Consider the following 27,063-nt stretch of genomic DNA (forward strand, 5'->3'; position numbering starts at 1 on the left):
TAACACCAGTGGAGGAAGAAATAACTTTGACATTGGAAAAATATTGCATCTTCGTATTTATTTTCATATATTAATCTCAACTAGCTTGTATCATGATTTTGCAGTATTGCTTCACCTCACAGGTTATGATTTGGTATAAAGAATATATGTTTTTGGTCAAAACTTTCTTCTATGATAATTTGACAAAGTCTAGACCTCGAGAGCATGACTTAAAATGACCTAATAATTTATAACCCTTCATATAAAGTTTATGAACATATTTACATACATATTCACACGCATATCTATGTTCATGTACTGTTACAAATGATAAAAGCATGCATATAAACACAGGAATATTTTACACTAGAATCAAGAGAGTGATTGTGCATCAGTAGAAGTGAGGATGTGATTCTGAGGAGGTTCCCTAGAGCTCCAAGTTATTGGCTACTGTCATTTCTTAAACTGAGTATGGACTTAATTTCAATCTCTTTCATCTTAAAATTTGAAAAAAAAAAAGAAAATCACACATAAGAAATGATACATTATGATCATCTGAGTTCTTTATATTGAAAAAGAAATTTATGGCACCAGGAGAGTATCTTGCAGCAAAGTTTCAAGTACAAAATATCACAGTGATTTTTTTTTCTTTTCAGTTCGCAAGGATGTAGTCCGCATCCTCCCCAGTCTAGATGTCGAAGTCAAAGACATCACTGATTCTTATGATGCCAACTGGTTTCTTCAGCTGTTATCAACACAAGATCTTTTTGAAATGACCAGTAAAGAGTTCCCCATAGTGACTGAAGTCATAGAAGCACCTCAAGGAAACCACCTGCCCCAAAGCATTTTACAGCCTGGGAAAACCATTGTGATCCACAAAAAGTACCAGGCATCAAGAATCTTGGCTTCCGAAATTAGAAGCAATTTTCCTAAAAGGCACTTCTTGATCCCCACTAGCTATAAAGGCAAGTTCAAGCGGCGACCGAGGGAGTTCCCAACAGCCTATGACCTAGAGATCGCTAAGAGTGAAAAGGAGCCTCTTCATGTGGTGGCCACCAAAGCCTTTCATTCCCCTCATGACAAGCTGTCATCTGTATCTGTTGGGGACCAGTTTCTGGTGCATCACTCAGAGACGGCTGAAGTCCTGTGTGAGGGAATAAAAAAAGTGGTGAATGTTCTGGCCTGTGAAAAAATTCTCAAAAAATCCTATGAGGCAGTGCTGCTCCCTTTGTACATGGAAGGAGGTTTTGTAGAGGTGATTCATGATAAGAAACAGTACCCAATTTCTGAGCTCTGTAAGCAGTTCCGCTTGCCCTTCAATGTGAAGGTGTCTGTCAGGGATCTTTCCATTGAAGAGGACGTGCTGGCTGCTACACCAGGACTGCAGTTGGAGGAGGACATCACAGACTCTTACCTACTCATAAGTGACTTTGCCAACCCTGCGGAGTGCTGGGAAATTCCTGTGGGCCGCTTGAATATGACTGTTCAGTTAGTTAGTAATTTCTCTAGGGATACAGAACCATTTCTAGTCAGGACTCTGGTAGAAGAGATCACTGAAGAGCAGTATTACATGATGCGGAGATACGAAAGCTCAGCCTCACACCCCCCACCTCGCCCTCCCAAACACCCCTCAGTAGAGGAAACAAAGTTAACCCTGCTAACCTTAGCAGAAGAAAGGACGGCGGACCTGCCCAAGTCTCCCAAGGTAAGGCTATGGTTTTGCAGTCTTTCCTCTGGAGTTTTTTCCTTAAGGCAATGTGCTTCAAGTCTTTTCTGAGTGTGTTTTGCTTACTTTTCTTTCTTTCATACCATATTTGCAATGAGCTATTCTGATATGCAGTAGATGAATTAACATCAACAGTATGTAAGCTGTTGCAGCATTTTATATTTTGATGTGGCATGAAGTTTAATATTGAATTGAAAATAGCAGAGATGACATTTGGATATGATGACAGAAATTGCCTTTTCAATGGTTTTTGGTAATTAAGAATATTTTATAAAGTGCCTTAGAAGCAAATCTCTTTTATTTTAGAAGTGCTGTTAATTTTTTTTTCTAAGTAAAATTTAATACCTCATCCAGGAAATTACCATACAGTAAACTCCCTTCTTCTGGGGATGGTGACAGTGGGGGTAGGGGAGGCTACTGGTAGCATGCATCTATAGCACATGTCTTCATTTTGTTTTATGTGCAGATAGATGTAAAAATATCTTGGCAGAACTGTGTGTGAGAATGTGAGCATCTGCCCACATTCTGCTTATCTTAGAATTGTAATCTTTAACAGTTCTATTGAAAAACAAAATCAATAAAACTGCAGACAGTATGAAATCATTACAGAATCAACAACTCCATAACCACTCTAAAGATTTTGGAGGGTGATTCAGTTTCATTTCCATTTGTGGTCTTTGCCTCTTGAAAACTGCCTTCTGGCTGCCTGCAACGTGCTTGCCCTTACACCATGATGTGTAGGTCGTTTATCCAGTCGTGGTTCTGTGGTGTGTGGAAGGAGTGCATTCTGGTTTGGCAGATGTTGTACTTGCAGCTTAGAGAAACAAAGCAATTAGTAAAACAAAGAGATGCTGTGTTTACTCTCTATGCTCAGGAACAATAGCAGCCTTAGGCTTCAAGTATGTGGATATGGAAATACATTTATTTCTACATCCCAGAGATTGCATTCTGATTGTAGCTGGGGAAATCCAGTAAGGATCTCCAAAAGCATCTTCATAAAAAGACAAAACCAGCAGAAATTTTCTCCCCAGAAAAACAGTTTTGAAAGAGTTTTTTAATATAATACAATGGTTTCCAAATAGTGTTGATTAACATGTTGCTATTATTGTGAAGGGTATCTTTGACTTCTCCTGTTTAACATTTTTATTACTGAACTGAATAATGAGAAATGAAATGAGAAATGAAATGCCTTTTTTGTTTTTTAGTGGTAGACAGAATGATTCCACCCTCACTCAAATACGTATATGCCTGAATTCCCAGAACCTATGAATATGTTACATTGCATGGCAAAGCAGACTTTGCACATGTGCTTAAAATTAAGGACATCAAGATGAGGAGATTATTTTAGATTATCCAGGTAGGTCCAATTTAATAAGAGTCCTTACAAAAACCTTTCCAGATAAGTTCAGGGTTAGAGGGACATGTAACTACATAAGAATTGTCAGAGATCCAACATTGCTGCATTTAAATCTGGAGGAAGGGATTCGTGAACTAAGGAACACATATGGCCTCTAGAAGCCACTATAAGATGAGGAATCATATTATTTCCCAGAGTCTCCAGAAAGGAGTGTCGCTGACAGCACTTTGGTTTTAGCTAGTGGGACCTATGCCAGCTACTAACCTATAGAACTGTAAAATAATAAAGTTGTATTATTTAAGCCACTAAGTTGATAATAATTTGTTACAGTAATAATAGAAAGCTAATATAGGACATCAAATTGAGAAAGAGGAATAAGTAAAAACCATAGATAGTAAAATCTATATGCAAGTCACTACCTGTTTGGCTGGAAAAGTATTTTGTTGTTTTTTTGTTTGGTTGATTTTTTGTTTGTTTGTTTGTTTTTGTTTTTTGCTTTAAATGAATTTATTAGCTCATGCACCCATGGAGAACCTAAGAGTACAGATAAGCTTCAGGAATAATTGGAACCAGGATTCCATATTGGCTTTCTTTTCCCAGGCTAACTTTCTTAGGTTGTTTTTTTTTTCCTAGGCTATTGCTAGGAGTTCCTGCATTTCACATCTCATAGTTTCATCCCTACAGAAGAAGATAATCTCTTTGGCTCAAAATTTAAAAAGAAAGGACCTTGACTGGATTAATGCTCATCTCCTGACTTGACCAATTTATTGCTTACTCCAACTAGAGGCATGATTGTAGGGTATCTGTTTTGCTATTATAACATAATACCACAGACTGAGTAATTCATAAAGAACAGAAATTTATTTTACAGTTCTGGAGGCTGGAAAGTCCAAGATCAAAATGCCAGCAGGCTCTGTCTTTGATTCCAAGATGGCCTCTTATTGTTCCAATCACTGTAGAGAAGGAATGCTGTGTTGTCACGTAGCGAAAGTGGACGAAACCTTTTCACCAACCCTTTTCTTAGTAGCATTAATCCATCAATGATGGCTCTGCCCACATAACATAAGCACATCTCATTAGTACCCACCTTCCAATGGTGTTAAGTTCCCAGCTTATGGGTTTTGGAGGGAATAAAACATTTAAACCATGGCAGTTGGGAGGAGAATGAGGCATGTTTGCCTCTAGTATCTAGACATATAGAATTGCAGGATGTGAAGATATGGAGATACAAATAATATTTGTCCCCTACCATCAGGAAGAAAGGAAAAAGAAAAAATACTAGACCACACAGAAAGCACTCATAGGAAGAAAAGGTTAAAAATTTAAAAATTGCTCTTTGCCAGACCATCACATAAAAATGGTTTAAGTGTTTTATTAGGAGAGAAATTCACTCTACTGGAATCCCAGTATGATTCCAGATACTTAGTAATTCCTGGTTTTTTTACTGGTCAGATCCCGCATGGATTCTTGGTGTTCAATTCTGAGTCCACTCTAGAGACTATTAACTGAAGTTTGTAAAGAGCTATTAAAGATGTTAAGAGGTTCTGGTGCCATTTTCATTTGAAAAATTGTTGAAGACATTGAATGATACTCTAAAATTGGAAGACTTGATACTAGATGATATTAATTATTTTATACATGCAAATAGTTGCTTTGTGGTAGAGTATAGACTTATATTCCATTACAACATCTTCAACACTGGGTGAAAGTTAAAGGGAGGGCAAATTTGGTATAATATGTGGAACAGGCTTCTTGTTCCCAAAATGTTTATAGTGGAAGATAGGAAATTATGTCAGTGATTCTGTCAGGGAATCTCTGCTTTGGTTGAGAATTTATCAGACAGTTGAGAAGAGTTTACAATTCTCTGTTTATGAATAGTTCCTTTAATTCTAATGTGATAAAGCATTATATTTTCTCTGAAATCACTTTAAAATGTCAAAGGATGCTATAATTTACCTGTATTTAGACCCACTGACCTCCTTATTTTCAGCAATTATTTTTCACCATGAAGGCAGGAATCTGCTTAGTATATTGTTTATAGAACTTAAACAGAAGCTCTTTCAGTTCCTTCATAATCTACTCCAAAAAGTCTTGCAACTATTTCTCATTCTCACAAAGTCATTCTTTCATATATTCCTTTTATGTTTCTTCTGATATTTATAAGATAGCCTCTTCTATCATGTGTGCATTTGAAGAACATTTTTTATACTTTGTAGGTAGGAAGCAGTCACTAAAAACAAGCCTCTCAGATTATGGATTATATATGGAATATTGCTTTAAATTTAGATAACAAATGGTAAGCATTATTCAGAGTTTAAATATTCAAACTCATTTAGCTCATTAAAATGCTGTTTTACATGCTCAGAGAAGAGTCCTAGATGCTTCATTATATGAATTTACTTTTGCCTTCCCAATGGATCATTAACTTTACTAAATCATTTCTTGCATTGTTAAGTAACAGACAGATGTATGGGCAGTCTAAGTAGGAATCTAAAATTCACTCTGCATTAGCCAAATTAACCTATAGCAGATATCTTCTGTTGGTCATGAACACTACTAGCTCATCTAAAGAGTTTGGAAATTAAGAATACATGAAGACAGGTTACAGGAATTTGGAGAAACAGAAAGAATTGTTTTCCAAGGTAAGACTGGCAATTGTTCTCCAGCTCTATCAATATCTAAAAAGAAATAAATAAATTTCTGTAGAAACTATAGAATTATAATTTCAGTTTGGAAAGGCCACGAGTGGGGAGATGGTTACAAAGGATTACACCCTACTTCAAGACCTATGAGGTTTTACATGAAATATTTTAGTTGATCTTTAAATGTGATAGTTAACTGTTTGTGAGAATAATTATGGAATCGAACAAAGGGGTAGGAATGGGCCACAGGACTTCTCAAAATTTCCTTTAGGTTGATGACATAATGCAGAAAGAATGTCTTTAGAATCTGTGCATCTGAATTTTTAATCTGATGGAAACAATATTATAAAGTGACTAAATAAATGAATCTGAGCCTGAAATTGTGTTCTAAATAGAAATGTTGTCTGGTAGATTCTCCTTCCTTGAAGGTTGGTTTCTGTGTCAGAAGTGGTTTCATGTAGTTTGGAAGAACATATCCTCACTGGGGTTTTTGCCTGTCGTGGATATATATAGCTATGACTTCTGAGTGCCACACAGGAGAAATGCAACTTCTGTATTCTGATGAAAGGGCCTATAACCAGACAGAAAAACAAACCTTTGGTTGAAAGATGAGATATTCCATGTCTTCAGAGATTGCAGCTGGGACCAGAAATCTTGTATTTCACTAACTCTGTTTGGCCATTTAATGCCCAAGTGTCCACTTTGCTGTCTGAATTTCTAGATTTCTGTTGGGCAAGAACACTCTTAGGAAACATTAAGGCAAAGAGCAAGGGAGGCAGTAATGGCAAGACACTGTGAAATGAGCAGGAAAAAAAGTCCTGCACCAGAATTAGAATGAAGGCTGAAAAAGGTAAAAGGAAAGCAATGGTTTCTGGGAAGTGCAGAGAGAACACTTCAGCAGCTGCTGCTCGTGCTAAATTGTCACTTCTGATCTGGTGTGACAGTTACAGTGGCTGAAGTGTGCTAGAGAAATCCACTTTCCTGGGCTAAATCTAGATCATTAGAGAGTAGTATTATATCCACTTGTTTGTTATCAATAGGGTTTGGTCACAAACTACATGACTTCTTTTTGTTTTCATTAACCAGATGTAGTATAAATACATTAAGAGTGTTTGAATTTGTAGCTAACTCTGAACTTCTGAACATACACCTTTCTACTCATGGTAGGTCCTTTTCATGTAACATAGGCGCTGTAATTCTTATTTCCTTCTGAATTAGGGAAGATTATTGTTATAGAGTTTTTCAAAGACCCAAGACAATGAAGGTGGAATATGGACATAGTTAAATATTGGGTTTTTGAATCTGAAAATAAGAAAAATAAAGGGAACTTTTGAACTTCCTTTAAAAAATAGACAAATTTTGACTATGAGATCAAATGTTAGCATTATTTTTTCTTTTGTGAGACAGAATCTCACTCTGTCACCCAGGCTGGAGAGCAGTGGTGCAATCTCGGCTCACTGCAAACTCCACCTCCCGGGTTCAAGCAGTTCTCTGCCTCAGCCTCTGGAGTAGCTTGGATTACAGGCACCCACCACCATGACTGGCTTGTTTTTGTATTTTTTAGTAGAGATGGGGTTTCACCATCTTGGCCAGGCTGGTCTTGAACTCTTTACCCAATGATCCACACACCTCACCCTTTCAAAGTGCTGGGATTATAGGGGTGAGCCACTGTGACTAGCCAATTTTAGCATTTTTTATTTGATGGCTGTTTGAGCTTTCCTTAAGGCAAGACACATGCAGATTAATAAATCATGGTTTTTGAGTTGCCTGAGGTCTGCTGTCTAGTAAATGCATGGGAACTAAGGAAGTGAGACAGACAACTAAGGAAGTGAAAAAGATGGGAGAAGAGGGCAAAGGATGAATAAAGCAAGTGCTGGGTTGAAAGTTAGCCAAACTTGAGTTATAGCTGAAATCTCAAAAGTACAAATCTGTGCCCGATGGCAAGTGTGGAATATTTATAAGCATTTTGTGCTTCTGGAGTGAGAGAGGAATGATCTGAATTTTAGTTTTGCTCTAGGCATGACATGTGCTATGTTGTTACTTCTGTCTGGATAGCTGGATTGATATTACTGAGTTTTAAATGAAAAAGAATTGGTTAAACTAAAATATTCACAGATATCACCTGATTCCAGGGAAATTTCAAGAAACAATGAACAAGTCATCACACTAATAATAAAACACTAATTTTCTCCAGATAATTTATGGCTTAAAAACATGGTTTTCATTCTGGCATGATTGAAGTACACTTCCAAATGGAAATACTTGAATGAACTAAAATTTTGGTCCTATTTGAACTTTAGAACAACTGAGAACGTTCTCACATTGGGGGCGATGATGAAAAACATTAGTTAACTCTGTTTCCCCACTCCTTATCTATCGTGTCAAGAACGAAAACACCATCAGATATGTGATGACATATTTTCAGTGTTACTGAGTATTACTTTTTTGGCAGAAAAAATGTGAATTCATAAAATTTATTTATTTTCTCAGTAGATTGGCAAAAGGCTCGAGCAAAATTTAGACTAAATTACTTTGCATTGTATTTTTGGCCTATAAGAAAATTGTAATAGTTTTCATTTACTGAAATGTCCACTACATGGAAATTCCTGTTTGAAATGGTGGCAATAATAGAAAAATGATCAGTTCAATACACAGTATGTATAAAGTGAGGGCATTGAATTGCCAACTTCTTATAATCTCTATAGAAATGTTAGTTCCTGTAATCACTAAGTTGTGTGTGGGCTCACTAGATATTTATGTTCCTGTTCTTTGAGCTTATTACCTTCAATATTTCTTTTTAATAAAAAAAATCAAAAGAGCAATTGAAGAAAAGTAGAAGAGATAAGTTCCAGTTGGCTATTCAGTTTTGAAACAGATTTATCTGAATTTTCCATTTCTATATTTGTCAGTTGTGAGTTCATTTTAGAATAAAAACCTTGCCTAAAAATAAATTGATAAGACATAAGTTATATATTTGAGCAAATAAGTTTTGCTACAACACCCCCGTTTCTTGCAAGCTAACCATTACTTTTAATCTTTGGCGATATTTTCGTTGATATCAGACCTACATCAATAGACATATTTATGCTTTGCTTCCAAAACCAAATTTTGCTAGATAAATATTAGGATAGAAAATAAGCACAAGATGGCTATGAAAGAATGCCTAAAAATAGGCTTCCTAAAATCAGTATTTTTCTTCCAAATTTTGAAAAGTAAAAACCATAAGAAGAAAAAGATTTTTCTTAGAAATAGAAGAAAGTAGAAAGTGAAAATGAACTTTAAATTTAAGAGACCAGAGGGTGCATAAATCTCCAAAAACTCACAAAGAAAGGATTCATGCATGTGTTAAGGAAAAACTCTCAGCAGACCTTTACAGCCCTAAACTTTTTCATATACTTCGTCCAGAATCTAACTTCAATATGATCATGATGTCTTAGAAACTTTCTAAGCAATACTTAATTAAGATACACTTCTAATAAGACAAGTTGCTTTTAGCCTCTTAATAAGAGGCTAAAATATCTCAAATGAGAACATTTGAGATATTTACCATTACTCTCATTTGAGATATTTATCATGAGCCAATTACAGAGACAATTTTAGATCTGATAAGAAGAGAACAAAATAAGAGGAATTCTATATAATCAGAAGGCTGTTGACTACAAAATCAGCCAAACAAGAATCAATTTGTATATTAAAGACCACAAGAAATGTATAATAAATCTACTTCTATTTATGAAGGCACACACAAAATTGAAAAGGGCTGATTGTAAAATTATGAAGTCAAACAATATATAAAATAAATAAATATTTGTTCTTTTAGTGTAATTGAAAAGATACAAATATTATTCTGACTTGTGACATTATGCTCATTCAGATCACTAAACTTTACGTACTATTTTTCCTTAATAAAAATTTGTTGTTGTTGTTATCAAATGCTTTTAAGAATTGTAATTAATGTCTTAAAAGTGTGCAATTATCAGTTATGAAATAGGACAGAACACAACATCATGTAAGATGAGTTCTCTCAATTGTTATCCAAGGCTGAGAACTATCCTATCCAAGCTATTGTTCTCTTCATCGGTTCTGATTTCAGCTTTTCTCCTCAGCTAAAATCATTTCAGTATTTTCCATTCATACTAGACTCTGCTCCAACCAAATTCTCACAAGGTTGTCAGACATCCTGTGTTCAATAATAAAATATCCAAAGGTCTGTGATCCAGACTGATCTCAATCTTCTGTAATAAAAACACCAGCTGCTCATTACTGAGCTGGCACTATACCAGGTGCTTACATGTATTAATCTCTTATTTAATCTTCCACATTGCTCCATGAGATGGACGCTGTGATTATCTCTATTTTGCAGATAACGTAATTTAGGCTGAGGGGTATATGAGGTGTGTCATGGTTACCAATGATTCTCAGGTTGCCAGATTTTATGGTCAATCCTCAGTCCTCATATTATTTGAATACTAGGTAGTATATGGCACAGTTGAACACTACCTACTTTTTAAAATCCTTTCTCAGCATTCTGGAATATTATGCCTTCCTGGTTTCTTTATACTGCAGTGGTTGCATTTTCTCTCATCCTTTTTGGTGGCTCTTCTCCAGGCTTCCTTAACTCTTAATGTTCAAGTGCCTTTGAGCTCAGTCTTCAGTCTCTTGTCTATCTATGCCTATTTTAAAAATTCCTATCCACACTCACAAATTTCTTATTTTATGCATATAAAATGGCTGTCAGTAGAATTATTCATGTATATGGATCCATTAAGGAAGGCAACCAGAAATGGTATCTTATTTTTCTGTTAAAATCTGCTTAAATATGTGTAAATGTCATTTTTTAAAGAGAGTTCAACTCCTGGGAGATCCTAGATGAATCATTATGTCTGTTCTGCAGCAGTTACAGTTTTCAGCTATACCTGTGGAAGAGATTAAAGGTCAGGGGAAGTGATCAGGTAAGGAAAGAGACTTCCTACCGACATGCTATTATTATGAATGTAGGCTTATCATGCTTAGGTCTTTTCTTTCCTGATCCAGTGATGAGAAGAAAGTTGATAATTTCTTGAGCTCTCTAAGAGACATTACAATTTAGCTGATGAACTTTGGCATCTGCAAAACTCTTTAGTAATAATTCAGGATTTAGCTGAAATGAGCTTTAGGAAGTAGAATTAAGAATAGGAGTAGAACTAAGACTGTTAATTTGAATACCATATGGAGTAGGTGATAATATAAGATCCGTAGAGAATACAAATGTCTTCTCTTCATTAAGGTAGATAGGGATGTGTAACAGGAGAAGATTAATAAAGGGTTAATGTGTTCAGGAGCACAGAATAATGAGCACTTTCATAATAAGCAAAGAAAAATTTAAACAATTTTTCGTTTACTACAGTTACATAGTTCTAGCTCTACATCCAGAGCGCATGGTGGCTACATAGAGGAAAACTAGAACTATGTAATTGCAGTAAAAGACTGAGGTAGGTAGAAGAGACAGAAAGCAGATCAGCATATTCCTAGAGAGGTAAGTGGGCATAACACTGCCTACTAAATGACAAACAGGCATGAGGAATGTTTTTGGGTGATGAAAAGGTTTTAAAACTAGATTATGGTAATGGTTGCACAGATCTATAAATTTGTGAAAATCATTGCATTGTACACCTAAAATGGTGATAACATCAATCATACCTGAATACAGCTATTAAAATACTCTAATTATAGCACAGATAACCAATTCAAACAGGGGCAGGGAGACCAATTAGGAAGCTAAAATAATATAACAGAGAGGATGCCTGCCTCTGTGAATGAAAGACACTTGTTCAAGAGAATTTTAGCATACAGTAAGTTGTATGGTTGATAAATTATAGAGAATAAGAAAGGTACAATATAAGGAAAGCATCCATATTTCTGACATAAGCATCAGAATGGATGGTGGTAAAATTGATTAAAACACATTCAGAAAATTCATTAAAATAAACACAACATAGGTAGAAGTATAGTATAGTATTCGGGGTTCTCTAGAGAGACAGAACATTTCCCTTTTCACAATGTAGTTACCTGATAAAAGGCCAGAGATCTCCTTTTACCTCTGCAAGGATGGGAGAAAGATTCACTGCATAAATTATCAGTAACGTAGTGGGGTTCTTGCTCAAGGGGTCCTGGACTTCCCTTCATTCAATGGGTTCTGGGTCTGTAAATCAGCTCAAGTCTGGAAATTGTTTGAGGGGCCATGATTCTCTGTTTTTATAATTCAGATTACTCTTTTGTCCATTTGGCCTAGCAGTTTCCTGTTTGTATAATTTAAGGAGGAATGCATTAGACTTTCTATCAATTTCATGTCTAGGAACACCATGATTAATTAACCAATGACAGAGCTCTACACAAGTCAGACTATTCTGATTGCCTCTTTGCCTCTGCTGTTTATTACAGTAGCTACACCCACCTTGCCTTTGATGGTTGAGTGCCGTTACTTGGCCCCTGCCATCTCAGGATCCAATTATTCCCACTATATTTAAATTTTGTAGTTGAATGACTGTGGTTCCCATTGCTAGATCTGACATATAGAGAAGAGCAATTACAGGGCTCTTCAAATATGTAGGTGCTGCCCTTATAAATCTATTTTGTAAGGCATTGGTCACGGGTATATCTTCTGGGCCCTCCCTGCTGGGATGAGTAGGTCTGAAGTGACTAGCCTGTTCTACCATCCCAGTCTCCCTAAGCCTTTTGATCCTTTCCTCTACATTAAACCAAGGGAGATCAGGCATTTCCAGCTTGCTCACAGTGGACCATCTTCTAGTCTATATTTCAACAAACCAAGAAAATAAACTATTAGAACCTTTTTTTAACCCCTGAGCTGCAACATTAATGCAGAGTTCCTACCTAGTGGGCCCAAATCAATAAATTCAGCCTGATCTAACCCTATGTTCCTTCCACCATTATCCCACACCCTTAATATCCATTCCCATGCCTGTTCTCCAGATTTCTGTTTATACGAATTAAAAAACTCAAGCAGTTCTTGAGTGTAGCATACCTCCTCATGGGTCACATGCTCAACCTCACCTCTAGGGGCCTGCCAGAACTTTAGTCTAGTTATAGGTCTAGAAGCAAACAGGGGTGTTAGGGGTGGCTCCTCAAGAGAATCAACATTATCTTGCCTGGCAACTGCCTCAGGGAGACCATCACTATTGCCTCAGGCAGTGCAGGGTTTATCTCCTCAGACAAAGTTGGAAAGGCTGATGGCAGCATGGGTAGGAGAGGGGATAGTGTCACTACTGGGGATGGGGAAGATCTTTCTTCTGGCAAAAAAGCAAGAAAGTTTCACCAGAGTTTACACACTCAGTGTCCCCAGCTTCATCAGGGTCCTCCCACACATCCCCATTCCAAGTTGCAGGGTCTCATTCTTTTCCAGTCAATGCCCTCACTTGAACAGTAGACACCTGGTGAGGCTGTGCATGCACCTTTCATTGCAGGTCAAGCACTTATACGGCAAAAGCTTATATCTGTTTTTCCACAATTTCAGCTCTTTCTGTACAAGAAACCCAGGCAATCTTAGCAGATTTGAGGCTAAGCCAGGAGATAGAGTCCTTGATTTCTTTCATCACTTTGTCCACTGAACTTAGGAGTGACTAAGCAGCTTTATGTTTCTTGTTTCTCACATATGGTCAAGGTATTATGTACAGAGTCACTAAGCTCCTTGCTTCTCATGAGCAGTATATGCGGAGTGTCAAATCCATTTAAATTGCATAATTCTTCTAAACAGTTCATGCCAAGGCCTATCAGCATTCTCCACACTATTAGAAGTAGAGTCCTTATCACTTTTGGATCTAATCATATTAAGCAATCATCACCCGAAACCCCCAAACCAAAGAAAGAACTCAATCCTTAATATTCTGTTCCTTTAGAAACATTCCTGTACCAAAATCTGTATTACGGTTCTCTAGAGGAATATATATATATATATATATATATATATATATATTCCATTAGTTCTTATATGGACTATATATAAAGGGGAGTTTATTAAGCATTAGCTCATAGCATCACAAGGCCCCACAATAAGCCATCTGCAGGCTGAGGAGCAAGGAGAGCCAGTCTGAGTTCTAAAACTGAAGAACTTGGAATCTGATGTTCGAGGACAGGAAGCATCCAGCATGGGAGAAAGATGTAGGCTGGGAGGTTAGGCCAGTTCCCCCTTCCCCACTTTTCTGCCTGCTTATATTTTGCTGTGCTCTCAGCTGATTAGATTGTGCCCACCCAGATTAAGGGTGGGTCTGCTTTTCCCAGCCCACTGACTCAAATGTTAATCTCCTTTGGCAACACCCTCACAGACAACACCCTCAAAATCAATACTTTGTATCCTTCAATCCAATCAGGTTAACACTGAGTATTAACCATCACAGATGGTTTTACAGAAGCAGGATTAGAGTTTAGTTTAGTTTGGAATGTCTGAGCTGAGATGCCTAGTATGATGTTAACCATGGGTCTGTACTTTGAAAAGAAATCTAAGAACGGTGATTCAAGTGTTGACAAATATGTGGTAAATAATGTTCTTTGAGAGGATGAGATAAAGCTAGAGTGGGTAGCTCATAAGAGAAGAAGATGGAATTTTTTTTTCTGAGAAAGTCCAAAATATAAGGAACAAGGGAAATACGTAAAAAAAAATATAAAAGAGATAAGAACCAGAGGTCTTATTAGCTGAGTGCTAACAATGAATCGGTCACTCTTCTGTTTTCTTTTTTTTTTTTCTTTTTTTTTTTTTTTTTTTGAGACGGAGTTTCGCTCTTGTTACCCAGGCTGGAGTGCAATGGCGCGATCTCGGCTCACCGCAACCTCCGCCTCTTGGGTTCAGGCAATTCTCCTGCCTCAGCCTCCTGAGTAGCTGGGATTACAGGCATGTGCCACCATGCCCAGCTACTTTTTTGTATTTTTAGTAGAGACGGGGTTTTACCATGTTGACCAGGATGGTCTCGATCTCTTGACCTCATGATCCACCTGCCTCAGCCTCCCAAAGTGCTGGGATTACAGGCTTGAGCCACTGCCCCTGGCCCATTCTTATGTTTTCTATATGCATCAACTTATTTAGTCCTTTAGAAAACTAGTGAAATTCATCCCATAATTATTATCATCCCAATTTTACTGGTTAGAAAAGCTCATCAACAGTGGATAACTTTACAAGATCTTATATATTAATTATTGCTTTTCAGGTATAAATAATGAACAACGTTTTAAAGGACTCAATACTATGAAGATTTGTGATTTTAGAATCAAAATTCAAACCATGACTAATTTATGCTTTTTTTCCCCTAATGAAAATTGTAGACATCATTATGACTTCATTGGTCACTTAAGATTTCATGGATCTATAACTTGTCAAAGAAAAATTTTCTGAAATACATCATCCTCAATTGGCTCCTTTTTCAGGAATATGACTTGTTATCATGGCATGGGTAAAGGACGGTAGAGAATCAAGAACTACAAATAATTCACAAATGTGAGATCTCTATCTCTATCAATTGCACTTATTTAATTGGCCAGAGAAAATCATAGTCCATATCTTTGTTAGAGTGAGAAAGTGAAACATTCCCTTAAGCCTGGAAGTAGAGGGAAACTGGGTACTAGTGAACAATATAAGAACTATTACAAGGTCCAAAAAACAAACAAACAAACAAAAAGAAAAAGAAAACAAAAAATTTATTCACATTTAATATTCCTTCTCTTATTTTCTTATTTCTAATCTTTGCAAATGCTGCCATCATCTATTGACTTGCCTAAACCAAACATTCAGGAACAGTCCTTCCTTCCTTTTTATTATTTTTTTTTTTTCTGTTTCTATTTGTTACTCATCAAAATCCTGTAGATTCCATTTCTTTGACATTTCTTGAATATATATACCTCCTACTTCAGGTCTTCATCATTTCTTGTCTGGATTATTGAGACCATCTCTTAACTAGTCTTTTTGTTTCTGATAATCACATTCAAATTTATTATCCACATTACTGACAATTTCATCATTCTTAAAGGAAAATCTCACCATGTAGCTCTCTGGCTGAGAAACAGTTGTGGCTTTCCTTCCAATTGTTTATCATCCATCCCATGTTTATTTCTCAAGCCTTTCTGCTCTCCATACCTTGCCTCACTTTTACACATTTAGTATTTGGCTATATTAAACATCTTCAGTCTGCAAATACTTTATTAGCAGACTGAATTTTTCAGTTCCTTAATTTTTCAGTTCATATTTTGTTATTTTTATTAACAACCATTTATTGAGGGCTCACTAACATCTAAATAAATAATTCTCCTTAAATCCTTTCCATATCCCTGTGAATTTATTAATACTGCCAGTGTATAGACATGAACACTGAAGCTCAGAGAATAATTATCAATCTTATTTTAAATGTGTAATCTTAGTTTGTAAAAGACCTGAGGAAAGAGAACTAGTACTCGAGTGTGAGCTAGAATTTGAAATCATTCTTTATTTAAACCACTCTGTGTTGTAACTTGATCTGGAAAATTTTCCAGGTGCTCTTCTACCTCCCAGCCACAGTTTGCAAGTCTGATTTTGGTGTTCTTAATGTGGATTTTCATTCCAGGTCTTACTAATTACTATCATAGCTCTTACTATAAAGCATTATAATGGGCTAACCAAAAAAGTTATGCAAACTGCAGGTATATGCATCTTTAGGTGTTATTTGAACACTATAGAGTATAGTGTACTTATGAAAACCTCGATGTTATAACCTCCAGTACACTGAGACTATAGGGTATAGCCTGTGGCTTATAGGTTACAAACCTGTACAGCATGTTCCCGTACTGAATACCGAATGCAACTGTAACACAACAGTAGTACTTATGTATCTAAAAATAGAAAACATACAGTGAAAATACACACCTGTATATAGCACTTACCATGAATGGAGCTTGCAGGACTGGAAGTTACTCTGGGTGAGTCAGTGAGTGAGTGGTGAGAGAAGGTGAAGGCCGAGGACATTACTGTACACTGCTGTAGACTTTATACATACTATACTCTTCCTCTACACTGAATTTATAAAAAAAAACTTTTTCTTTCTTCAACAATAATTTGACCTTAGCTTACTGTAACATTTTTACTTTATAAATTTTTTATTTTAAAACCTTTTTGACTCTTTTTTGGTAATACTTAGCTTAAAACAAACCCTTGCACAGATGTACATAAAAATATTTTTCTGTATTTTTTATTCTATATGCTTTTGTCTAAGTTTTTTTTTACATTTTTTACTGTTTAAGCTAAAAACTAAGACACAGACACGCACACACACACACTATCCTAGGCCTACACAGGGTCAGGATCGTCAGTGTCACTGTTTTCCACCTCCATGTCTTGTCCCACTGGAAGGTCTTCAGGGGCAAAAACACCATGACGCTGCCATCTCCTATGATAACAGTACCTTCTCTGTAATACATTCTCAAGGACCTGCCTGAGACTGGGTTATAGCTAACTTTTTTTCAGTAAGTAGAACTACACTTAAATATGATTAAAAACTATAGTAGAGTAAATACATAAACCAGCAGCAGTCATTTATTATCATGATCAAGTATTATGTACTGTACATACTTGTATGTGCTATGCTTTCATATGACTGGCTGCACAGTAGGTTCATTACACCAGTATTACCACAAAACTGTGAGTAAAGCATTAGTTACATTACAACATGATGACAGCTACAACATCACTAGACTATAGGAATTTTTCAGTTTCTTTATAACCTTATGAGACCACAGTTGTGTATGTGATTTGTCCTTAATGGAAATGTTGTCATGAAGCACATAGCTGTATTTGTGTTTGCTTCCTTAGTGTTTTGGAAAGTTTTGGTACATAGCAGTCACTCAATAAATGCTTGTGGAAAGAAGAGATAACATTATAATTTATTTTTTTTCCAATTAATTCTTTCACAGTCCATATATTAAAAAGAACCTGAAAAATTGTCACATTGATCTTTCCCACTTAGGTACATGGAAGTATTAAATTTTTGTCCACCTTTTCACTTGTTCTTGCTTCTAAACTGCTTTTAAACTTATCTTCATTCCAATGAAACATGTTCATCACATATGTTTATTTCTAGTTTTTAAATAATGTAATTATCTACATATGCACACACATATATACACATATGAAGACACATAGGCATACATATGTGTATGGATACATATATATGTATGTATATACATATATATGTATATATATACACATTCATATAGATCATATATATGTATATGTGTATGCATGAGTGTGTATCCATTATACACTGTTGAACTCATTTGATATTTATAAAGGTGATTACAAAATATCTCAACATCCCTTATTAAATGATTCTTCTCAATTTCCTGATGCTTTTTTATTAAATAATAAATTTATTATGTAAAGGTCTGTTTCTTAACTACTTAGTCATTTCCAGTGATGTTTTATTTTTTGAACTAATATCACAACTTTAAAATAAGATCCATTATTATGTGTTTATATATAAATATACATTTTTGTTGTTTTAAGAGTAAGGCATGCTATTTTAGAAAGGAGAAAAAAGTGAAAGAAGAAAATAAAATCAGGAGCAATTTCATCACATCAATATTTTATACTATCGATATTATATTTCCATTATTCATTGATATATAGACTCAGACACACATACATGCATGATCTGTATCTGTATAAAGTGGCATATGAGTACATATGCATATATACACGTGTGTGTGGTCTAACAGATTGTTTCATTGACTTTTCATCTTGGAATTATACCAGCAACCCAAAGCCTCAGAACAAAATGCAGGCCTGTGAACCCCCACATTTTAAAGTGAGTTGCAGAACTGTCTACACAGGACTTGGAAGGTGAAGGTGCTATAATTGATGCCAGCAGTATTAGCTAGTCTCCCATCTTGGAAGCAAGAAGCAAATGTTCTTTAAGTGCTAGGGCTTTTATTTCACCTTGGGTCAAATAAGAGAAACATTGAGAAGTTAGCAAAATGAAGAGAGAAGATTGTTTTACAGATGGTTGTTAACCATATCCTGTGAATTTTTAGTCCCTGGCATTATGGGTAAAGGAAGTTGAGTTCTTCTCCCTCATTTGAAGTTATGTGATGAGATCTTCAAGTGATCCATTTGGAGGCCTTGCCAATGGGCTGTGGGAGTTGAAAGAAAATAGGAGCTGACATTTGACCCATATCTGCAAAATTTAAAGATACGAGGCTGTGACTAGAGCTCCCCCTTGCCTGGGGTAAGTCACACTGAAAGAAAACTGCACTTCTCTCAATAGCAGAATGAAAATGTGAGTTCTCTAAAGACTTGTGAACTAGAGGGATGGAAAGGGACCTTGACTAGTGATATCCTTTCTGAAGTAGAAGCACTGAGAGGGATAGTGGTAAATTCTTAGCCTTAGACAAAGAAACTTGTGTGGTTCCCAATCGGATGGTTACCCATTAATCTGCAGAAGTATCCTATGAATAAAAGGGTTGGTTTTCGACTCCTGCCATTTCAAAATTACAAATATGTTAGTAACTCAAGAGTGTGTATCCTTTCTTCTTATTCCACCTTCTTCCAAGGCCCTAAACTGGAGAAATCAGAAAAGAAAATTTAGTGAGTGGTGCAGGAGTTGAAGAGAGCTCATCATTAAGCAGCCAAACTCTGCTTCTCTTCTGCAGACTTAAAAAACTCAAGTGGGAATAAGCCACTGAAGCAAGAAGCCTTGACTTAGGGAAAGATCCTGAGCTTTGTTAGTATGCAAAACTGAGCTTGAGTCAAGTGGATTTTTATAAACCATCTACTCACTAAAGACTGTGTGATTTCCCCATGATTTCATGCAGAGTTAGAATAACCACTAGTTCACAGAGATTTGAAGGATTAAAAAAGAGTGAAAATCAAGGCGGCTCTTGTATATACACTACCAAGTTCAACTTAATAAATTGCTGATGAGTATACATGTTTATATGTTCTCAATACTGAACATGGGTATATACCCATGTATTTATGTGTGTATGTCTACATATATTAGTGTTTATGTATGTGTATGTACAATGCAATTATCTCCTGTCATTCTTTGAATGTCAAATTTTGTTTTAATACCTAAATAAAATCAAATAAGCTCTCAATTTCATATAATGTTGGCAGTGCTTCCTCCATTATTTCCAAAAAGTTATGTGGGATCCTTATGTTTTGGAAATCCTTTTGGCTCCTTTGCTTTCTTGCTCTTCACTCTCCTTGAGTTTTCGATCACCTTGGGTCATTTCAATACAGGCATTCCAACTGTGTAGGTTGATCTGGTCTTTAGTGCCCCAAACTATCAATTAAATTTGTTCTTTTTTAATTTTTAAGGAGCCATTAAACTGCACTTGTAGGTGAACATAAATTTGGTGAAGGCTTGGTGATAATAGCTAGGAACACGAAGTAAAAGTTCTAATCCCTAATGCATAATGGCCCATAACTCTAAATCTTAACCCTCTTCAAGGCTTTTCGTCCTACAAAACAAATGCTTTTCCACCCAGGATCAACCTACATTGGTTGGTTGCTTAATAATGATCATAATGAATCAAATTCATTAGAAATGCTTATTATCATATTTAGTTCTATACTTTTAATCTTAGAGAGCCTTACTTGCCTTGAAATCAGATGCACTATAATGTATTCTAAATCTTTATTTTCTTATTTAAATTTTTAATCGGTGAAAAAAATTTACTTTGCATATAGTATGAGGGGAAGATCAAACTATTTTCACAAATAGTTACTGTGTTTCCCCAGTACCACATATTGACTAAACGACCCTTTACCTGTCTGTTCTGGAAGCAGGATTTACCTAATTCTCTTAAACCAGTATCAGTTACTCACAATGTAGGACTTTCTCGTACATCTTAATATGAATATGTATTAGGTTGGTGAAAAAGCAAATTCAATAGCAAGAACTGCAATTACTTTTGCACGAACTTAATTTTTCGTCTTCTTCTTGGTATTAATCTTTTTTCTCAGTAATTACTTAGATTCTCAGCTTCCTGTTCTTTCAAATGAGCCTGTAAAACACTTTATTAACTTCTAAAAAAAACTCTGATGAGATTTTTTTATTGAAATTATACTAAGCATATGAATTTGGGAGAATTTGGATTTTTATAATATTTGGTTTCCCCATCTTGGCAAATGGTTTGGTAGTCTATTTAGCTAGATCTTCTCATGAAGGGCATGTGCACATTCCTAATGATTTCTAGTGTACTTCTGACATATCTATAAACTCATATTGGAGATATCAGATCATTTTCTAGAGCATTAGGAACTTTCAATGCTGTGAAACTGTCTATGGTACAGATTTATATACTCACATCTGCGTAAAACCAAAGATTATGCATTTTAACATGATGATCATCTGCTTTCAGTCAAGTCTTTCTTTCAGCGAATATCTGTTATTATATTTTACACACTGTTTTATGTGCTATATAGTCGTCAGTAACAAAACACCTCAGTAAATGGTTTGACACTCCTCTTAATGTTTACATTGTCGTGGAAGTAAATGATCAGGTAAATGTCAGAGCATTAAGAGTGCTATAAAAATAGAGCAAGAGGAGAAGGACTAAGAGTTTGAGGGGTGTAGAATAATTTTTGAAAGCATATCAAGGTGTACCTTACTGAGAAGATGACGTCTGTACAAATACATGAATGGGTAAGATGAGCTATGCATAGTGAAAGGAAGTGTTCCAGAGAGAGGAAAGAGATAATCAATACATTAAGGCAGGACTGTGCCTGATGCGTTCAAGACAGTCAGAGCCAGGCATAGTGTCACAGTCCCAGCTACTCAGGATGCTGAGATAGAACAGTGTGGACAATATACTAAGACCCTGTATTAAATAAAAAAAGCCCGCAGGCCAGAAGGCTGAAATATAGTGACTGAAATGGATAAAAGGAGATGAAATCAGAGAGGAAATGCATGAGACTGATTGTGTAGGTCCTTGAGGTTGTTTTAGTAATGTTGGCTTAATTTTTTCGTGAAAGATGAAACAATTAGAGAGAATTGAGTGGAGAAATGACATAAACTGAGTTACATCTTTTTTAAAAAATTAATTTATTTTACTTTAGCTGCATACTATATCTGTCATTTCTCCCCATGTTAACCCTCTCCACACCCCACTGTCTCTCCCTTACCCCCGCCTACTGCCCCCAGTGTGTGATGCTCCCCTCCCTGAGACCATGTGTTCTCATTGTTCAACACCCACCTATGAGTGAGAACATGCAGTGTTTGGCTTTCTGTTCTTGTGTCAGTTTGCTGAGAATGATGGTTTCCAGATTCATCCAAGTCCCTACAAAGGACACAAGCTCATCGTTTTTTATGGTTGTGTAACTAACTTACATCTTAAAGAGCTCATTTTGGCTTTTGTATTGAGCTTAGACACTAGGGGAACAAGAATGAAACAGAAAGGCTAATTAGGACATAGCCATCTTGACGCTGCCAGGGGCTAGGAAGATAGCAATGGAGATAATAAAAAATGGTTAATTCTACACCTGCTTTGAGTGCAAAGCCAAAGGTGTTTCTTTCTGGTTGCATTTTCCCTCTTTTCTTAAGTAATCTTCATTTTATAACTTCTCCAATTCTGACTTAAAATCTAGCTTCCTTCTACCTGGGTTCTGTTATTAATAGAATTATCTTCCTCTAGGCTTTAAATATGATGCTTTTTGGGGGGAAAATGTTGAAGGTTTAACCTGGAGTTAGATAACTATAGTGGGAAAAGCCAACAACTTTGTGTAGAAATTTGGAGACTATGGTTCTCATTCCTGGCTTTCTAATTGGCTTGCTCTGTGGTCTGGGATAATCTTATTGTCACTGCTTGTAAAATGAGGTTAGAGTAAATGATCAGTACTATTACTTCTAGCTAAATATTCTACCAATCTATGATTCTGTACTTGTGCTCCGGCCAGTTAAGAATTGAATAATAAATTTTAAATAAAAAATTTGAGTCGAGTTCCTTGAAATTTCAATAGATTGCTTTGTTATAGCTGAAAATTTTTAAAGACAAGAAACAGGAAGGACCCCAAGTGAGCCTGTAGTATTTTGGGGGATGGTAGTCTTCTTAGTGGCATTCACTGTAAGTTTCTTTGTCCTTGGCACCCAGATAGGAGCCCTTGTCTGTAATGCTTGATTTCATTGGGCCTGCTTTCTCTTTTTAATCCTGCATATAGTAGAAACTTGGTCCCTGTTTCCATCTTTTCTTACCTTCTCTGGGAGGATTTTCCCAGGAACTGCCTCTGTTCAGAATCACCTCAACTCCCTCACTTCAGTCCTGCACTTCCAAAACCTGATGTATTATGGTTGTGTCACTCCATTAGATGTGTACATGGAGGTGCCTCAACATCTTTTTAATCTATTTGAACTTAAAGTTTTTCTTTATTTGTCACTCTTCTTGAGATTCCTCTCCATGGCTGCCAAATCCATCCCAGTGTTTCCCCAGCTGGGACCCATTGTTTGCATGTAGCTTGTCTCTGATCTCTCCAGGATCACGCAATACTTGTGATTCTGTGCAGTAGTTCAGATTATTCCTTCCTGAAGCTAACTCAGTTTGTTTTCAAATGAATATCACAATATTGTTTCCCCATCTCAGGGGGTTACATTTGTGAGTCTATTTGTCATTGAGAGATGAGAATTTAGATGTTGAGAGGCTGTAGAATGAAAGGCAGAAATGGCTTGTTTTTGCAAATGGAAAGAAATTTGCTCCAATTTAGCTAAAAGCACAAGACGTTTCTAATCAAGCATTTGACATCATGACCAGGCCTGGGAAAAAGTGTACCTGTTCGCTTACAATTGGTTCTGCTCACAGAAATGCTTTCTTATTGTCTGTGCAGCTACAGGAAATATGGTTAATAAAAGCACATGTCAGCCTGACTGAAGCTGTGCTTTAAAGCCCTGCCAGACCATGCTGCAAAACTGTTATTTCCTATTTTGAAGACCAAATCTCAAATTATGGTTAAAAGGTAATCAGTTTTGGGGAGAGTGGCCTGCAGAGGTAGGCGGTCATTCAGATTTGATTGGCAACATGAGTTTTTCAGGGAATTCAAATGAGTTAAAAATGAGGAGCATTTTGAAGGCCGGAAATACAATGCAAAATCATAGTTCTCAGAATTTTTCTAACATCAGGTTATCGGTATTGTATTAAAAATTTTTTAAATCATGTCTTTCCCAGGAACTATAATAATAAAACATAGTGGTTTTGTGTATTTCTCATTGACTCATGTAACATAACCCTGAGATCGGTATCACTGTCATCATTTTATAGCCGAGGAAACTCACCTGTTTCCAAGGTAGTGTCAGGGCCGTCCTGTCTCCCTGTTCTCTTCCCAGCGGAGCCCAGGTGGTTACGGTCCCATGATGCCTGCTGCAAAGGCTGTGTAAGAGTGTCTTTTTCAACTTTGCTGTGCTTTTGTTTCTTACCTGAGCACCGTGTTTATTGCTTCTATCATTGACGGAGCAATAGTGATGGCCGCAGCGGCCTGTCTGTAGTGGCTGCTGCCCTGACACCACCGCAGTAGGGGATGAGTGCTCCACAGAACTGGTGGGAGCTCAGTGCTCCAAGGAGTTGGTGGGGGCTGAGTGCTCCAAGGAGCTGGTGGGAGCCGGAACAGGTGGAAGCCCTGCCCGGCTTAAAAGCTGGAGGGGCTGGAGCCCTGCCTTCCCAGGTGCAGCTGTAGCAGACCAGCCAGCTATGGGCCAAGGCATCTCTGTGCTCTCAGGACTCCAGGAAACACCCTTGCCCCTGCAGGCTCGAATGTGCCTGCTCTCACTGCCTGCCCTCTCCCTGCTCCTAGTGCCCACTCCGATTTCAGAGCAAAGTTGTGGCCAAGCCTGGGCGACCCGGTCTGGTGTGTGCATGCTTAGGGCAGCACTGAAGCACCAGCCCCCTGTCACCTCAGTCCCCTCCAGATTTTGAGTGACCATAAGCACGGGAGGGAGGCTGAGGTGGAGGCTAAAGGCGGCTCGGCACCTAATGGCAGGCAACCCTTGGCACAAAGAGCCTGGACGTCATAGGCGCCATGCACGCAGGTTAATGGTGCTAGGACACAAACAGGCTTCTGGGAAGAAAGGGCGGGTCCCCAGTATTCAGGCCAGGGATAGCTTGAGGCCCACATGGAGTGAGAACTTAACGGAGCTTTCTCTGGGCCCTCCCATGACTACTCATCCACCAATCAGCACCCACTTTCTTCCCTCTTAAGCCCATAAAAATCCTGGACTCAGCCGGACTTGGGCAGATGATGGGATGACCTGCCTGCAGAAAGGAACTACTCATCGTAGGTCTCCTCTCTGCTGAGAGCTGAGTGGGCAGTGGGACAATCTGCCTGCAGAAAGGAGCTACCCATTGTGGGTCTCCTGTCCCCTGAGAGCTAAACAGATGTTGGGATGACCTGCCTATGGAGAGGAGCTAACCATTGTGGATCCCCTCTGATCTGTTCTGTTGCTCAATAATGCACCTCTTCACCTTGCTCACCCACTACTTGTCTGCATAACTCATTCTTACTGGATGCGCCTGCCAAATGGTGTGGCTGAAAGAGCTATAACAGTAACAGGGCTGAAATACACCCCTTGCTTGCCACGTTGCAGGCAACAAGAAAACGAGAAGAAAAAAGGAGAGAAGAGCTTCAACCCTTCAGACAACCCAGATCTAGGAGCATCCCAAGCCAGGGCTATGACACACTTTTTGGGGTTCTGTGGTTCCTGGCATCTCCAAGCTTCTGGGTGCCACTACATTCCCTGGTGCTAGCCATGGAAGCTGCTTGCCATATGCAGGTCCAGCCACAGCCTTGCAGGGAGCTGGTGCCTGGAGCTGCCTGCTGTGCTGCAGCCAGAGTGCCTATCTGTGGGCGGTGGCTGGATCCCATGCTTTTCACTCACACACCCTTCACATCTCTGTGCCTGGCTCACCCTTGGCAGGCATGGGATCCAGGGTGGCAGTGTGAGCTAAGTGCTGCCTGCCAGGCTGAGTGGGCAGATCAAGCCCAGTAGGCCAGAGCAAAATTCAGGCAAAGGAGTCACTGGCTGCAGGGGTTTCTGGCCAGGAAACAGACATCCAAAGGATCCTGTGAGAAGAGCATCTTCCTTAGAGTACTTGTAAATACAAAATCGGTGGAAATAATATATGTCAAAATATATATATCGAAAATTAAGATGACCTTACCTAAAAGATAACTTATTTTTCGTGTTTCATATGTAAATGTCATGATTTAAATAAAGTTGTTTCTTGTAGGTGAAAGATATTGTTATTAGGTACATCAATAAAAAGTTTAGAAACAAGTGTATTTTTATTTTCATTCAAAAATTGTATTGCTAACATTGTTGGAGAGAAAGAGGTTTACTTTATACTAGTGTCCTAGTTGTCTCTATAGACTGTGTGCTAACCAGCTAAACCAAGACTTTGCGTTAAGCAAGAACATCTGGATTCTGTGTTGGCATTGCCATTGACTTATTTTTTAACATCATAAAATTCACATCACTTACATCTTCTCTATCTTCCTCTAAGCAGATTTAGGTTTCTGGATATTCCTTATTTTACTCAGGAAAATTTTCCTGTTTAGATCAAGTGAGCTTGGCCACTATTCGTTGGAATTTATTGGCATTTAATTATTTTTTTTGATGTTTTATTTGGCATATTAATATTTATGTTCTTATCTCCTTGCTAGACTGGGATATTCTGTACAACTAATGCTATGTTTTAAATGCATGCCTGACAATTCTCAAAGGATACTCAATAAGCCTTTGTCTAGTGTTGAACAAGAGAACAAATTTTCACAACACTTGAAAAATCTCCCAGTAAAACATTTGAATTATATATAGAATTCATCCAGTTTCAGTGCAAAGCTAAAAAGCCCTAAGACTTACTTCTAAGCTGCATGCTAATCATACTCAATTATTTATCAAATGATCTTTCAGTTGGTTGGAATATGTAGATATAACAAAACAAAACAAACAAAAACCCCAATTGTTACTGAGGACGGGTAAACCATGCAGGACTTTTATATAGAAAACGGAAAGGAGTCTGATTTTTTTCTCTTGTTCATGTCCTTCACCCACTTTTTCATGGGGTTGTTTGTTTTATTCTTGTAAATTTGTTTAAGTTCTTTGTAGATTCTGGATATTAGCCCTTTGTCAGATGGATGGATTGCAAAAATTTTCTCCCATTTGGAAAGTCATCAAAGAGCTTGAGGCAGAAATGTGATATGATATGGTTTATATTTTAAAAGCATGACTATGGCTCCAAGAGGCTCCTAAAAGATTAATATCCATATTGGTTAGAATACAGAAGCTTTGTTTCTAGAGTGTGATTTAAATATTAGGGCCATTTTGTTTTGATTTTGAAATTTACTTGAATATATATATATATAT

General features: G+C 37.2%; 1 protein-coding gene across 3 annotated transcripts in view; it reads left to right on the plus strand.

The window, feature by feature from the left end:
• Positions 1 to 27,063, plus strand: part of THEMIS (thymocyte selection associated) — a 241,147-nt gene that overhangs the window by 109,033 nt on the left and 105,051 nt on the right. For 2 of the 3 annotated variants that reach the window (XM_074397500.1, XM_074397502.1), the window contains one exon: positions 636 to 27,008. In XM_074397500.1, the coding sequence (XP_074253601.1) occupies positions 636 to 1,756 (1,121 nt within the window). In that variant the 3' untranslated portion in view covers positions 1,757 to 27,008. Of the gene's footprint in view, positions 1 to 635; positions 27,009 to 27,063 lie in introns of those variants that run through there. The other variant, XM_074397501.1, reaches the window with a different exon arrangement.

Source organism: Saimiri boliviensis, chromosome 4 (genome assembly GCF_048565385.1).
Source record: "Saimiri boliviensis isolate mSaiBol1 chromosome 4, mSaiBol1.pri, whole genome shotgun sequence".
Classification (NCBI taxonomy): Eukaryota; Metazoa; Chordata; class Mammalia; order Primates; family Cebidae; genus Saimiri; species Saimiri boliviensis.